This window comes from Anser anser, assembly GCF_964211835.1.
Source record: "Anser anser genome assembly, chromosome: 1".
NCBI classification, from domain to species: Eukaryota; Metazoa; Chordata; class Aves; order Anseriformes; family Anatidae; genus Anser; species Anser anser.
The window spans coordinates 56,157,272-56,172,442 of NC_139720.1; the positions used below are offsets into that span (position 1 = coordinate 56,157,272).

General features: G+C 50.1%; 1 protein-coding gene across 2 annotated transcripts in view; it reads left to right on the forward strand.

Annotated features, from left to right (window-relative positions):
- Positions 1 to 3,626: 3,626 nt before the first annotated feature.
- The window catches only part of CACNG2 (calcium voltage-gated channel auxiliary subunit gamma 2), a 50,728-nt gene continuing 39,183 nt past the window's right edge, over positions 3,627 to 15,171 (forward strand). Inside the window, exons 1-2 of one of the 2 annotated variants that reach the window (XM_083836718.1) lie at positions 3,627 to 4,135; positions 4,678 to 4,823. In XM_083836718.1, the coding sequence (XP_083692844.1) occupies positions 4,682 to 4,823 (142 nt within the window). In that variant the 5' untranslated portion in view covers positions 3,627 to 4,135; positions 4,678 to 4,681. Of the gene's footprint in view, positions 4,824 to 15,171 lie in introns of both variants that reach the window. The other variant, XM_083836717.1, reaches the window with a different exon arrangement.

The window sequence follows — 15,171 nt, forward strand, 5'->3', positions numbered from 1 at the left end:
CCACTGCAGCACTCAGTGCACAAATACTCTATTCAGTTCCATTACCATCCCATGGAGCTGCTTCCGACTTCATGCCCTTCATCTCCCTTCCTGCATCTTTCTCGTGCCCCTTTCTTTCCTACAGCACTGCCCCTTCTCTCCACAAATAGCAGCACTCTTGGTTTGCCATTGGAAGCAGACTTCCTGCGGCTCCCTGTCTCATCAGCTTCTCATTTCAAGTAATTTAAAATGTAATTTAAAATCTCTCTATTTCCTCCAGACTATTAATTTCTCTCTCCTTACTCTTCTATAGATGTCATTCTGTTTTGCACTATTCAGTAAGATGCGACTGTTGTAAAAATCTGCCACAGTGTTTTCAGTCTGTATTCTCATTTTGTATTATCATTTTTAATGATTCTTTGTAGGAAAGATGAAATCTCAGCACAGCATCTAGCCACAGCACAAGCAGTCGCACAGGACATTCTGGCATTTGCATTGCCTTTGTTCCATTCTTCTCCTGTGGCATTTGGAACTGTAGAGGGATTATTGTGAATGGTCTAAGAGCATATAAGTAGGATATCAGGAAGAGAATTATTTCTGGAATTTCGGAAGTGTAAGGCAGGAAGCCCCCTTTAGTCCTGATCTTGAGACATACTGAACCATCATTGGTCTCCCTCCTCTTAGCCAGAGATTAAAGAACTCAGTACTCTGCAGGCCTGGCCTTTTTGTACTGACAGTTTCTCTGGGGAAAATGTGCCCCTGCCCTGTCGCTGCAGCCATTTGAAGTCAAACTTGTCAAATCTGTAGAAATATGTAATAAAGGCAACAGTCACAGATTGGTTTGAGAATCTCTGTTTTGGACCAGCTTCTGTTTCATCCTCTGAAACCTGACTGGATTAGTGAAATTTAAAGATAAGTAATCTAGCTATTTCAGCAGCATTTTTCTTGTTATAGATGAAATATGTATTTTCTCACTGTGTTGGGGTGCCCTGTGAACAGCAGTCTACAGCCTCTGCAGTGACTGCTCGCTCACCATACTTGTCTCACTAGATTCATGCCAGCAGAAGCAAGATCCTCAACCCCATTTGTGCAGCCTGGCACACCCTGATCCACAGGCGCATTCCAATTTGTCACAACAAAATGAACACTTAGCCACACAGGAGAGCCTTAAGTGAAAAAACAGCATCACACCTTCTCTCCCTCTCCTCTTTGAATGACCCTGCTGTGTAAGGACAAGCGAGCTTTCAGAGGGCCTGAGCTCTTCCTGCTTCCACTCACTCCAGCCAGGTTGCTTGTGTGACATTACTAGAAGAGCTGTGTTGCACTTTTTTAAGAGCACAGAGTAACTGAGTAGCCCACTTTCCCTGGAGCTATGAGCTCCAGATATTTCCAGTATGCCTTTCCCTTCCGTAAATGGCGATGTTGGTGCTTGATGGATTTTAGTGCTGGCATAGTCTGCTGAAGTTTTTCTTCCTTAAGTCTTCCAGGCTCCTGGCCCAGTTTTCTACCTTCTTTTGAAGAATGAGAAGACTTGAATGCTGGGGTGGGCTTGGAGAGGAATGACCACCAACACAAAAAGAGCCCAGAGCCCCCAGAATGACTCATTCCTCCCATATGCCTTCCCTCTTTCAGTTGAAAGCTTTCAGAAGGGGAGGAGAGGTCCTAGGATGCAGGCTCTGCAGAGCCATAATCTCCCATCAGTATAGGGGAATTCTCCACGTCTCTTCACCTCTAAATTTGTTTAAACCAAGGCCAACAGTCCAGAGAGCCTGCCCACAGCTGCCATACTCCCCAGTATTCCAGCAGGCCATACTCAGAGTGCTAAAGGGATATCCATGTCCCCCCTTGCCCATCCTCAGCTCTTTGGCAGCTCCATGAGTGCAGAAAGAAACCCCTGCATTGTGTGAGAGAGGAGAAGGCCAGGAGTCCTCCAGATGAGGCTAGCGACTGTCATTTTCCGCCAGAAATGTGTCAGTGGGCTCAAGCTGCACCATCACCTCCCCCCTTCACCGCATCCCTTCTCCTGCCTCCCCTAGGATATTTCCTGCCTGCTAGTGGCAATCTGCATATGGCTGATGCCACACACCATGAGTGCTTGCTGGTAAACACCCCACCTTGGTCTCAGCTGCGAGGGCAGTCTGGACAGAGCCCTCCAAATGGGGGAAAATGATTAGCTGTCTGTAGGGCAGCCAGTGCCCTCGCTGCTGCTCATCACCCGCTGCTTGCTATAGAGCCTTTCATGTCCGACAGTCCTGGGGGAGACTGTCCTGAAAGGGCAGTCCCAGGCTGCACCCAGAGAGGAAGAAGGGAGAAGAGAGAAATGGAGTTATGAAATTACACCGTAGCTGAAGCCCTCCAACTGGTTCAACTTCCCAGCACCCCCTCCCCTCAGCTCTTCTCCCCCTTCTCCCCCTCCAAACAGCAGTGAACCTAAAGCAGCCCTTCTGGTCTCTTGTTCACTGAACAATGAATCCGATCAGAGAGAAAGAAAATCGGCAGCATCGAGAATTAGATAATTTCTTTTCTTTATGATTGTTACATTAATGAGCAGCTACATGTATAGAACCAGGAGGTGACTAATGTAATTAACCTGGTGTAATGATACTGCTGAGGAAGGGAGAGAGGATTATGACATACTTAGATGTTAGCATTGCACAATTTTGCATACGTTCTTGGTACTATCAGGATGCGTATGACATAGGAAACTTAAGCAGCAATAGATTTCAGTCTGCCTTCATTCAGCTCATGCATCTTTCTGTGTGAAATGAGGACTGAAAGGCGGGTTGCTTTCTGAGGGTTGAGGGGGAAGGAATTCGGGTTGGTGGTTTCTTTCCTTAACAAAATCATACTAATAATAAGAAATCGCCCTTTCTCGTGAAGAATCTTCCCAAAATGTCTGCTTCTTGGAGCAGGCTTTGGGATTTCACAGAAAGCTACAAAGAGAAAGTCAGAACGCAGGGATTCACACAGCACTGGTCAGGGGGAGACAGAGGGACGGAAAACAAGCAACACCAAAAACATATGCAACTTGCAGCGAACCCGAGAAGAGTGAAGAGCAAACACTTAAAAACAATAGCGACAGCGAAAATAAGGGAAATAGATGCTTATTTCTAAATTACCCTTCCACGTTACATTTCCCCTGTCTCCTGGGGAGAGAAACGTCTGACTGAAGTTTTGTGCGGGTCTCACTGCGGCGCGCGGGTTGCGCTCGCAGCTCCGGGCTCGTAACGGCGGGGATGCGAAGGCAGCCGGGCCGGGGGGCGGCGAGGGGGAGCGGGTGGGAGCGAAAGGCAGAAAGCGAGAAAAGAGGGAGAGCCCCAGCCAGATACGCCTTCCTCCGGGCTCCGGCAGCCGGGGGGAGCAGCCCTGCCCGGGGCTGGCAGCGGCGGGGAAAGGCAGCGGAGAAGGAGGAGGCGGGGGGGGGGGGTGTTTAGGGCTGCCCCCTCCGCCCCTCCCTGCCCGCCCGCCCGCCCGCCTGCCCGCGCAGAGCGGAGGAGGGCGGCCGCCGCCCGCGGATGCTGTGGCGCGGGCAGGGCGGGCGGCGCGGCGGGCAGGGCGGGCGGGGGGTCTGTCCTGCAGCACCGCGGAAAGCTCCTCCGGCACCGCCGCCCGGCGAGCTGCCCTGCGGCGCCCGGCGCCCCGCTGCGCTCCGCCCGCCCCGCCGGCCGCGGAGCTGTCCTTCAGCACCTCCGGCCGCCAACGCTGCCGCCGCCGCCTTGATGCAGTAGCGGGCCCGGGAGCCGCCGGGGGGACGCCGCGGGGCAGGGGGTGCCGCAGCCGGGCGCAGCTCCGAGACCCCCGCCCGGGAGGGGCGCCGCGCCTGTCCCCCGCCTCCCTCCCCATCGCCGCCCCCAGGAGCCCCCCTCTCTCCTCGCCCACCTCCGCCGGGAGCGAGCGCCGCGGCTGTGCGGAAAAGCCATGGGAGGCGAGACCTCGGCACCTGTTCAGCTGAAATCAAGGGCTTACAGTATACTGGGCAGTCTGGCTTGGTGGTAGGAGCGAGCGAAAGGAAGGAGAAGCAAGCGAGAAAAAGTGAGAGAGGATTGGAGCGACTGCCGCTGCCGGGAAAAAAAAAAAATAAAAACCCAAGGAAGATAACTGGGAAGGAAAAGGATTTTCATGGCGCAGGCTGCAGAGCTAAGCAAGAAGACTGAAGGTTGCATCTCTGCTCTTACAGTCTCTAACTGTCTAGGTCCAGATAATGAGAGATTGTGTTGAGGATGCTGCTGCTGCTCCCCTGTTCACTGTGGAAGCCATCTCCAAATTAGCCATTACATATGGAAACTGGAGACCAGAATTTTAGAAAAAGGGATTAAGGCGTCTCGTTTTGGGGGGGGTTCTCTCTTTATTTGTTTCTTTTTTTTTTCTTGGTTCTTTTCTCTTTCTTTTTTTTTCTTTTTCCTTTTTTTTTATATTTCAACCAGAACGTTTCCGATTTAAAAGGCAAGCCTCTTCCCGTGTGGTCTTTCTAATTTACACTCTTTTCCGTGGGCTTTCTTACCTCCCTTTTTTGATATCTATCTCTCTATATATACCCATTATATTATTAGTCGGAATTATTATTCTTTTATTTTATTAAACACACACACCCCAAGAATCAGAAGGCGGTTGGGTATTTGTATAATGAAGAATTATGGGGCTCTTTGACAGAGGTGTTCAGATGCTTTTAACCACCGTTGGTGCTTTCGCTGCCTTCAGCCTGATGACCATAGCTGTGGGGACCGACTACTGGCTTTACTCCAGAGGGGTTTGCAAGACTAAAACTGTCAGTGAGAACGAAACCAGCAAAAAGAACGAGGAAGTCATGACCCATTCTGGATTATGGAGAACCTGCTGCCTGGAAGGTATTTGATTCTGGATCTCCAACACCCCTCCCCGCCTCCACTTTCCTATCCCACTACCCCATGTCCCCCCCCCCCCCCAAATAAATCCCTTTGCATTCCACCATTTTCTCACTTCATTCCCTTCACCACGACTGAGAGTGGTGGGCTCAGTTACTCAGGGCATGGAGGCAAGAAGACAGGAAAATTATTCTTTGCTCTGTTCCCTTCTCCCTTCCTCTTCCTCACCCTCCCCCACACACCCTCCCCAAAAATTCACTTCCCCCCTCTGATGGGAATGATGTGTGTGATACAAAAACAGCAAGAGACCCTTTCAGAAAGCAAGCGTGTGGTCTGCCTGTCTTCAGATTGTTTGTATTGCCTGGGAAAGCAATGCCAAAATGCTGTGTTATTGTTGTGCTCCGGCTGCAACCACAGAGTGAAATCATTTGTCTCTTTGCAAACAGCTTATTTGCAAAGACAAGACTGGGAGTGAGAGGCAATGTGGGGAGAGGGTGACTGCAAAGCAATTCGGATACAATTATTAGTTCACTTTAGGAGGGAAAAAGAGTGAAATGGAAACAACCCTGTTATGTCCAAAATGCCTCACATGGTAAATCTGACGATTCCAGTCATCTTGAGCAGAGTTCAGAGCATTTCGTAATGTCTGTAAGCAACCACATCTCACTGGGTTGGGTGCAGAGGGGTCTATTTGGCGGCTGATTGGTTTGTTTTGGGGCTGGGAATTTTCCCCCGTTCGTTTGTTGTTGGGGTTGTTTTTCTGCTTTGGGCTTTTCTTTAAGGTTTATGGTAAAGGCTAAAAATAAACAAGTGCCTGAATAGAAAAATCAGCCTAAGTCTGGTGTGGAGAAACTGAACAGCAACTCAGTGACATGTCTGATGGCAGAAGAGAGACCGCCGCAGCCAACTTCTGGAATCAGACGTTCCTAAGGGAGGGGGAAAGAAGAGAGGGGCCAGTGATTCGCTTTTAAATATGTGTTGCTCCGTACTGCTATTGGCGTACGTGTGGGCTGGGGAGGTGGTCTTCAGCCAGTGCTGGAGGGATAGGGGCGACTGATGGAAACGCATGGTTTATGTTACACACGTAGCGAGGAGAGAGCGAGAGCAAGAGCGCATATTACAGCCCATTGTAAAACCCCTGCTTATGAATCAGCTCCCAGCTGGAGGGTGGGCTGCCAGGGGTTTATGGACATCCACAGATAACGTATGTGTCTGCCGGTGTCCACCAGAGCTGGGTGTGCCTGGAGCTCCCCGATGGGAGAGAAGGGGAAGTGGGTACCGCAGGACGGATTTTCAAAGACCGGCACTGGGAGATGGAAGGCAGGGGGGAGGGGAGAATAAACTGTGTATGTCCTAATGTCTCTCACCAAAGCAAGCTAAAGCCGCTGTTTAGAAATGGTTGTGTCCGGGAAGAAGCGCGAATTTCCCCCCTGTTCTTGGTGCAAACGGTTGAGTGATGGCTGGACATGTTTTGAATAGCTAAGTGACTTCATTGAGCGATGGTCTATTTGACGCATACTGCATTTAGTGCCCTTTGTCAACCCAAACTGCTGCCTTTTAACATATCCTGCAGAGGAGCTCTATGCTGAATACTATATGCTGTCTCCACGCCAGAAAATCAATAGCAGTAAATTAATGGGGGATGTTTTAAACACACTCACTCACACACACATTTCCTCCAAATAGATAAATATATAGAGATATATATTAATAAAGAATGAAAAGCCTTTCACACAGCTATTCATTACAACCAGGGAAAGAGACATCTCCTTAATTAAAAATTAATGAGAGAGGGAAGGAAAAAAAAAAAAAGCAAGCCCAAATGCGAAGCCATGCGGGGAAGGAGGGAGGCTGCAGGGAAGAACTCCCTTCCCGAGCTGTGTCCCCGAGCCGGAGGGCGAAGGGAGGCTGGGGTGGAGACAAGAGGTATGAGGACCCCGGCTGGGAGAGGCAGTGAATTCAGATCATGTCTATATGCCCACAGAGCCGGATCCAGAGGGACGCGGTCTGAGGGGGAGGAGGAAGGGGCGGGTGAGGTTTGTCAGATCGGAGGAGCTTGGGGCTCCTTCGCCTTTACGTCTGACAGGACCCCACAGGCGCCCCGCAGAAGTGGTTTGTGTGGCAGGGGAAAGTGCCAGGATGCTTCCAATTAAAAGCTCAGAAGTGCCCCCGGCCCCCCCACTGCCAGCCCCGTCCCCTGCCTGTGCTGTCATGGCTCACACTGAAGCCCTGCACGAGGGCTACAAAAGGCAGCCTGAGAGCAAGCTGTGTACCCCCATGGGATGCTCTCTTGCCCCTGCCATGCAAGGGTTGGGCCCTTGCCATGCAACATGGGGCAGGAGCAGCAAGCAGAGCTGGAGGGTGCAAGGAACCATTCAGGAGCGAGCCCTGCTCTGAGCCAGGGCATCCCTAACCTGAGGGCACAAGTTGCACCAAAACTTCAGTATGAGCAAGGTAGCAAAACATCTCCACAGGACGCAGAAGCAGCCCTGTGGCCACACACCGAGCAGGACCAGGCCACGGCTGTGCCCTGTGGGGCAGCACGGCCCTGGCACCCCGTTGCTTTCAGGACAACACAGCCAAATATCCCCAGTGGGCAGCCATGAGCAGGCCCTGGGCAGCAAGACTCTTGCTGCTGTGTCTGATCAGCCAGAAGTTAGCTTCCTTCTCAGCAGAAGGAATTAGAAAAGGTGTCCCTGGGTCACTCGCCCTCCCCACTGAAAGCTCCAAGCTGGTGCAGGAAGGGTGCAGCAGGGGCTCCTTGTCCCCATGGTGCAGGGGGTGGACAGGTCTGTGAAGGGAAGGGCTTCTTCCCAGGAGGCTGAGAAATTGGCCAAAGCCTTGGGCTCTGCTCACACTCACCCTGCCCACGGTGTGGCAAAGGCGGCTGGCAAAGGGTGTGGAACAAAAAAGGTGCCTAGGGGTGGGGGGGCATCAGGGCAGGCCCATAAGGTGAGGAGGGGCAGTGCAGAGGAGGGCAGGAGGATTTTTAACGATAAAATAATCAAAGGAGCCAAAACATTCCTCTGCTAATGGTAGGAAGCCTCTGATGAGGTTGCCTTCATTTTGGGCATGTGGGGGAATGTTGGCACGAGCCAGCACTGTAGGCTGTCAGAAATGGTGGACTCCTTGTGTTCAAAACGCGGTGGTAGATTGTCTTTTCTCTTCTTGGCCAAGGTGCCCAATAGCAAAAAGGAATGTGGGGGCTCAGGCTGTGCACACAGATACACCGCAATCACAATGTGAGTTCCCGTCAAAGAATTTGGTTCCTGGGCTTTCAGTTTCAGGGTTCCCCTCTGTTTGGTCATTCAACACTTTCAGTCAGTATTTTCAGATCTTTGCATTGCTCCAAACAGCAGTATCATTTTGGGTGTTCCTCCTCCACTGGGATTACTCTCCCCTCTTTCCTGAGTCCTAAAGGGAGCCCCCGTTCAGTGCTGAGGCTGGAGCAGAAAGGTGGTGGTTGTTCACACTACTGCAGACCACACTTCCTATTCCTTTCCTAATCTTCCTTCAGATAATTCTTTCTCAGGCTTTGGGGTTGCCTAAATGCGTCCCTGGGCCATTCAAAAGTCTTTGCCCTTCAAGAAAAATGGCAGAGCGACTGCCTTTCTCAGACCCCTGACTGCGTATGCACAGCGCACGCACGTACACCCAGCAGCTGAGATCTGCAAGCTCATGCCACGTATGGATGCTGCACCTCTTACAACTTCGAAATGGCTGCGGATCTTCCAGCCTAATTCCTCCTTGGCACCGAATGCTTTTAAAACACTTTTTTTATTATGAGTGATGCCTTGTCTAATTCTTTCATTAGCTCCTGTAGATGTCCTACAGGATCTCAAAAAGTGAGTGACGATGGCTTATTGGGGTCTTACGAAGCAAGTAAATGAAATGTATTTTATATCTGTAGGTTATTGGTTTTGTCATGTTGTCATTATTATTAGGAAAGGGATAGGTCTGGGAGGCTTTTATACTAAGAAGGAGGGAGAGAGGAGTCCAGGGCAGGCAGGCATGAGTGATGCGCATGGGGTTAGACATCCCTGTAGATCTGACTGGTGTGAAGGCAAGTAATTGAATGGATGTTGGTGCAGAAAATAATTCCTGCCTAGAGACCCTTCCCAAGGAAAATTAATGAGCTGATCTGTTCCCTTTCCAGCTTGTTACATCTGAACAACGCATGAGAGTTAAGTGCAGTTTCAGTGTTTGCAGAAACGAAGAGCTGATGGCAAAGCGAGGCAGGGCACAGGCACTGGACACAATCCTGGCACTGCGTCTCTTCCCCGCGCTGCCTTCTCCCATCCCTGGCTGCTTCTGAGCAACTTTTTCTTTTTGCATGATCTTACGAGCATTTTTTCCTTGTCTCCCTTCTTATCTTTCTTTTACCCTTTGTTTCTGTCAGTGTCCCCAGTTCTGCCCTGCAGAACTGCCCGCCGTCCTACTTGTAACCATCCACAAATCCGCCGGGGTCCCCCAACTCTTGATATCATATGTCAGGGGCTTTTCTGAGGATGCAGTGGAAATAGCAGTAGCTTAAGTGAGGGTCTCCACGCCTTGGTGGTGCAGGAGCAGCCCACAGCACGGCCCTGAGATGCAGCAGGAGGCAATGGCCCAGCGCAGCGCTGACTGCTGCCGCTATTGCATCTGCCGGGGAGCAGGAGGATGCAGAGCTGCACGGGCCTGGCATGAAGAAAGCAGAGGATTTCCAAAAGTGGGGTGGCAGGTGGTGAGGGGGAAGTACCTGGGATCCCAGACACGGGTGGGTTTGGTTCTCCTCTCAGCTTAAATTCACACCTGGCTGTACATCAGTGGGGAGCCAGGGATTTGACGGGCTGAGACCTGCAAGCTCGCTTCATCTGTAAGATTTGACAAGCAGGAGCTGTTTCTCACCAGTCAGTTGCTAGAAGTGGCTTCTAAATTGCTTTTAAATTCTGAATCTTCCTACTGACAGAGAAAGAGGAATGGGTTAATATTGTCCTGAAATGCACCAGAAATTGCCTCGCTGAAGAGAGTGAGAGCGAAATGCAGTGGGAGGGACATGGAGATGCAGTGTGGCAGCAGTAATGTATAAAGAAATTACACAGAGATAGAACAAATGTCTCCTTGCCAGGGAGACCAGGAGCTATTCCTATCCCGTGTTTCCATTTTAACCCATCCCGTTCCCCTCACAGGCCCCCCAGCCCCTGTCTCGCTTGGCTGCGGTTTGGTGCCACCTCATCAGGAGTTTGGGGGAGGAGGGCTGCCGAGGTTCGCCAGCAGCATCTCCATATTTATCTAATTTAAAAGCAGAGCGAGGAGGTTGCCAGGGGGAGCGGGGAGCATTTCAGGCTGTCGGATGGCTCTGCCCCCTGCCCCTGTTTTAAGAGCAGGATTCCCAACCAAGCATACCTTTTTTATCCCAGGGGGAGCCCTCGCCGCTCCGTTCTGCGCCGCTTCCCCCTTCCACATCGCGCTGGCTGTGGGGACGTGCTGCTGCATACCCCTTGCAGGGGCTCTCGGAGAGGGACGGGGTCTCCTGACAGAGGAAGTGTCACCAGCAGGGCTCCCAGCCCCAGGGCTGCAGCTGCCCTGCGGGGGAAATGCAGAGCATGGAAGGGGTCGGGGATGCATGGAACAGACCGCAAATGCAACGCACCCCAAAGTTATTTGTTCCCTTGCCTGCCTGACCCCAGTTCTTTCCTCGCCCTCCATCTTTGACTCATTCTATCCATCTCCATTTTAATTTGTTCTTGTTTCCCTCCCCTGTTTTTCCTCTTTATTTTTCTCTTTCATCTTCACGTCTCTTCTGTGCTCTCTCTCAGAGGCAGCTTCCTCTTCATTATTTCTCCCTGATTCCAAGTTCTCCGAGGCCCATCCCCCTTGCTCTTTCCTCTGTTACATTATCTTGTCCTTGCTTTCCTCTGTCCCCTTTGCTCCTGCCATCTCATCTGTCTGTCCTCTTTCCTCTTCTCGCTGCCGTCATACCACCCTGGCTGTCCCCCATCTCACACACAGTCATTCCCCCAGCTGACGACCCCATCCTTTTGAAGCTCCTTTCTAAGGCAACCCTCCTGCAGCCCCTCATGGTGGATGTCCCCCTCCTCCTTTCTCTGGCCCGTGGCCCCCCTCCTCAAAGCAGCCTATGACACTGGTTGCTGTCGCTGTCTGCTCTCACCCCAGGGCACCACAGCTCCCCGTGAGATGGGGGATGAGACACAAGCCCCCCCTTCTGCTCCCCTCATTGCTAGTTGCCTTTTGGTCAAGCCAACATCTCTCCACTTTGCTGCCTCCAACCTCCCGTGGCCGGAGGGCTCACTGGCAGCGCAGCTGATGAGCTGGCTCATCTGCATGCAGCCAGCAATTGGGCTGGAAGGAGCTCCCGGCAGCCCTAAATACCCTCCCTGGCAGCCCTCAGACACGAATCAGGCTGGGGTCCAAAGGGAAAATCAGGGTCTCTGTAGCCATCGCCCTGGGGCCGTTGTTGTGCACTACAGGGAGGGATCTCTGGTTGTCAGCAAGCGGTGTCTCAGCAAACAGTCGTCCTTTGCAAGCTGTTTACAGGGGGAGGATTTTCTCTGAGAGCCTCAGGATCACCCAAGGAGGTGAGGTGAATGGGGCTGGGGTCTCCAAAGTCAGACTCAATGGCTAGGTGAATGAATCTCAGTGAACCAGGTTGAGGGTGCTGCTGGCTGGTGGGAAAAGGGGAGCTGTGAGACGTGCAGGGCTCTAAATGAACTGCAGCAGCTCCTCGGATCCCAAAAACAGGAATACTGCTGTCAGTGGCCCAGGGCAGAGCATGGCTGCAGACAGAAAACCCACCAGCAGCAACTCCCCAGGCAGCAGCAGTAGAGCAGGGGGATAACAGAGAGCACAAGGAGGAAGGGCTGTCCAAGGGGGGGGGGAATGCAAAGCCGGAAGAGGGTTCATAAAAGGGGGACAGGGACAAGGAGGAGTAAGAAAGACCATGTGTATGAGGACATCCTGAAATACTAGGCGTGTTTGCCTGGGAAAGGAGGTGAATGAGCGGGAAAGCAATTGGATTGTGTTGAATAATGAATGGGCTAGAGAAGATGGATCAGTAGCTCTTGATTTCCCCATTTTGTAACACAGAGACAAGAGGACCTGACGTGAGTCACCGGAGACCCAGTTAAAGCTTTCTCATTTGATGCGTATCAGGGCTGTGGATCTCATTGCCACCAGAGCTCCCGTGGCCAAGATTTTAACCACATTTAGCAAGCAAGTGGGCATTTACAACAGAGTTCACGAAAATTAAGCGTCCTCATAATGGATATGAACAGCGTTTTGGGTGTTTCGTAATTCGGCAATTAAGCCAGGCTCCATAAAAACTAGGATAACATTTCACAAGGACAGCCTATCCCCTATCTGACTGCCATGTGCTTCCTGCTTCTTCCCCGAAACATTTGTCAGGGATTAAACGGAGCTCAGATTTACTTAGTCTGGCATTTCTTTTGTTTCTAGATGCTATGCTATGCAGCTGCGGCATAAGGTGCAAACTAGGCCTGCGTTTCTGCTGGTGTCAATGACTGCCCTAATTTGACAAATTAACTGTGAGTTTAGGTATTTCTATCATATTTTGCTAGGAAGGATCTGGGATACAGAGCAATTAAGAGCATATGGAATTAAGTGGAGTCCTTTTTCTTCACACCCCAGGGTATAAAGCAAGTAGTTAGCAGTGAAGGTGCTATATATGTGCAAAGAATTATTATTGTTGAAGTCCCTGCTTCCCAGAAAGCAATAGGCTTTGGGTCTCTTTGATGCTATCATGACTAAATTAGAAACGAGGTTGTCTCTTTCCTCTTGCATCTGTGGAAATGATTACTGAACTGGCATCTGATGACGTACAGCACTGTAGTGTTTCTATGCACAGGGGATAAAGGCCCGATTCTCCCCTCGTTTGCTCTGGTGTAACCTCAGAGGCTTGGATGGAGCTGTGTTGCTTTCACAGTCCATGCAGGCAAGAGGAGGATCAGGATGAGAAAGGGCTGTGCCTGCTTTAAACAGCCGTGCCCCCAAAGGTCACAGTGTGCCCTGCTTCACCAGTGCCGTACCCGAAAACCCAGGGGCTCGATTCACCTCCAGTGTGGGGGTGCGACAGCCCCAAAGCCGATGACATTCTGCACTCATTTATGCCAGCTGTTCTGCTGTCCAGCAGTCCCTTTTTAAAAATTATTGCCATTTTCATCGTTTTTCATCCTTGCTAGAAAAATTTGAACTGGCATCCCTCCCTGTGGGGGAAAAGGCCCTTTATGGGCTCCTCACCTTGGGTTGGTGGAAGTGTGAAATAGCAGAGGGGACTGTGCACCCCCTGGCATTCAACTTTCTCTTGTTCTTCCTTCTGTATTTCTGTCTTTCATCAGATCTCCTCCATTTACTGACAGCTTTCTGTCTCCCAGCCCCATTTATCCCCTTTGTGTTACGGAAAACCTCCCTCATAAAATTCCCAACTACACAATCAGTTTCCGTAACAAGCCCTGCAGGATAGGTGAAATCCACTTCTGTTTCTGTGGCACAGGCTGCTGAAGTTTTTATACCAGCTTCCTATCAAATCTATAACTCCCCAGAGAAGCATATGGACTTTATCCTACACCTCCTATTCCCCCAGAGCATATACTTCTACCTGCTATCTTTGAAAAACAGAAAATGAGGATGGTATACAAAAACTTGAGGATGCAGTGCTATCCTGTCCATGGGTAGGAATTCCTCTGATGTGTGTTTTTGCTAGAAGCAGAACAACTATAAATTTCTGATTTAGCTTGTTGTATAAAGTATACATTCTGTCAAATAAAGAATAACACTATCCACCTCCGTCCCCTGGATTTTCTATCTGTTTCTGATTTTTCTCTTCCTATTTCTCAGTTTTCATTCTCCCCCTGAACATGATTTTTTTTTAGTGCCTGTTTTATTTTTCTCCTCCCACTGCTTCATAACTACATTTCATTCTTAAATTTGCTATCACTCAGAGAACTTCCCTCTTCCTTCAGGTCTTGTTTATACCAGCAGTGTAGCTGCAGTGCTATGGATCACACTTGAACACTGAATAATTCCCAGGTTTATGGTCATGTTCATTCAGTATCGTAGACTGAGCATTGTCACTCAAAACACTTTTCATCCAACCCTGTTTGCTGACTCCTGCAACCTAGCTGTGGGCTGTCCACTGCAACTAGCGCATTTCTGAGAGCCTGTTCTGGGGGCTTTATTTCCTCGTGAAGATATTGCCTCGTACTTTCCTTTCTAGTTTGTTTATTTTTTTTTTTCTACACTCCCTCCACCACTCCACCAGGCCCCTTCAGAATTCACTGCTTCTTCTTTTCTTCCTTTTTTCTCCACTTTAGTTCTTGTGTCTACCATTTTATCCCCTTTTTCTTCTCTTCCCTCTACATTTCTATCCCTCAGTCCTGGGTAGGAACTACCCCTGATCCCATCCCATTCAGCCTCTATGGAGATTTAGTGAAAATGGGTTGAAACTAAGTTTGTGCATGTGTGTGTGCACATATGTATATCTCCTTTCAGATGCGGTCACTTAGAAAGCTTGGTGGCTGAGATGAAGTGTCCTGGCTCTGACTTTCGCCTTTCAGAGAGCCCCGAGGAGTCATTTCTGAATGCAGATGCCCCGCAGAATTGCCTTCAGAGTACAGGGTCCCAAGGGATCAATCATCAAGAATTTCTGCTGCTTCTTTTTAGATTCAAGCATTGCCCTTTTCCTTAGGCTGAGGGTCATGGTTTTTTGAAGGGCAGTGGCAAAATCATGAAAGAAGACATTTTTGTCTTGCTCATTTTTGAGTGAGAGAATGAATGAACTGTGATAAATATTTTTCTGTATATAGCTAGAGCTGTCTCAGAGAAGTGGCAGAGGAAACAGATGGCAGAGGCCCTTTATAGGCAGCTGCTGTTGTCTCTTAAGGTGTCACCAGCACAAGAAAAGTGGTTGTAATTGGGGAGCTTCAAGATCAGCAGTGCCTGAAAGGACTCAAGCAGAAAAGAATGTCATCCTGCATGAAGGAGGGGAGGCAGAAATCAAATATTCACAGAGTAATGGATGGTGCTTGAAAGGTAAAATAAAGTACAGGGAATAGTTTGAAGAAAGCTTTATTAAATGACATGACTGGAGGATGGATGGTTTTCCTGTGTTTGGGAGTTCACTCTTGGACACAGACAGTGGGAACATTGTAGGCAGGGTGAAGAAGGTGGCTTAGGTTATTTGGGGGACAGAAAGCAGAGCTGATGTTCAGAGGAAACAGCTGAGAGAGACACCGATTTCCAATGCACTGTGGAAATGCAGCCCAGGGGAGAGGAAATGTCCAGGAGTAGCCAACTCTGGGCTCCTTTCTCCTCCAGCTGGTTTCAAATCACCCCT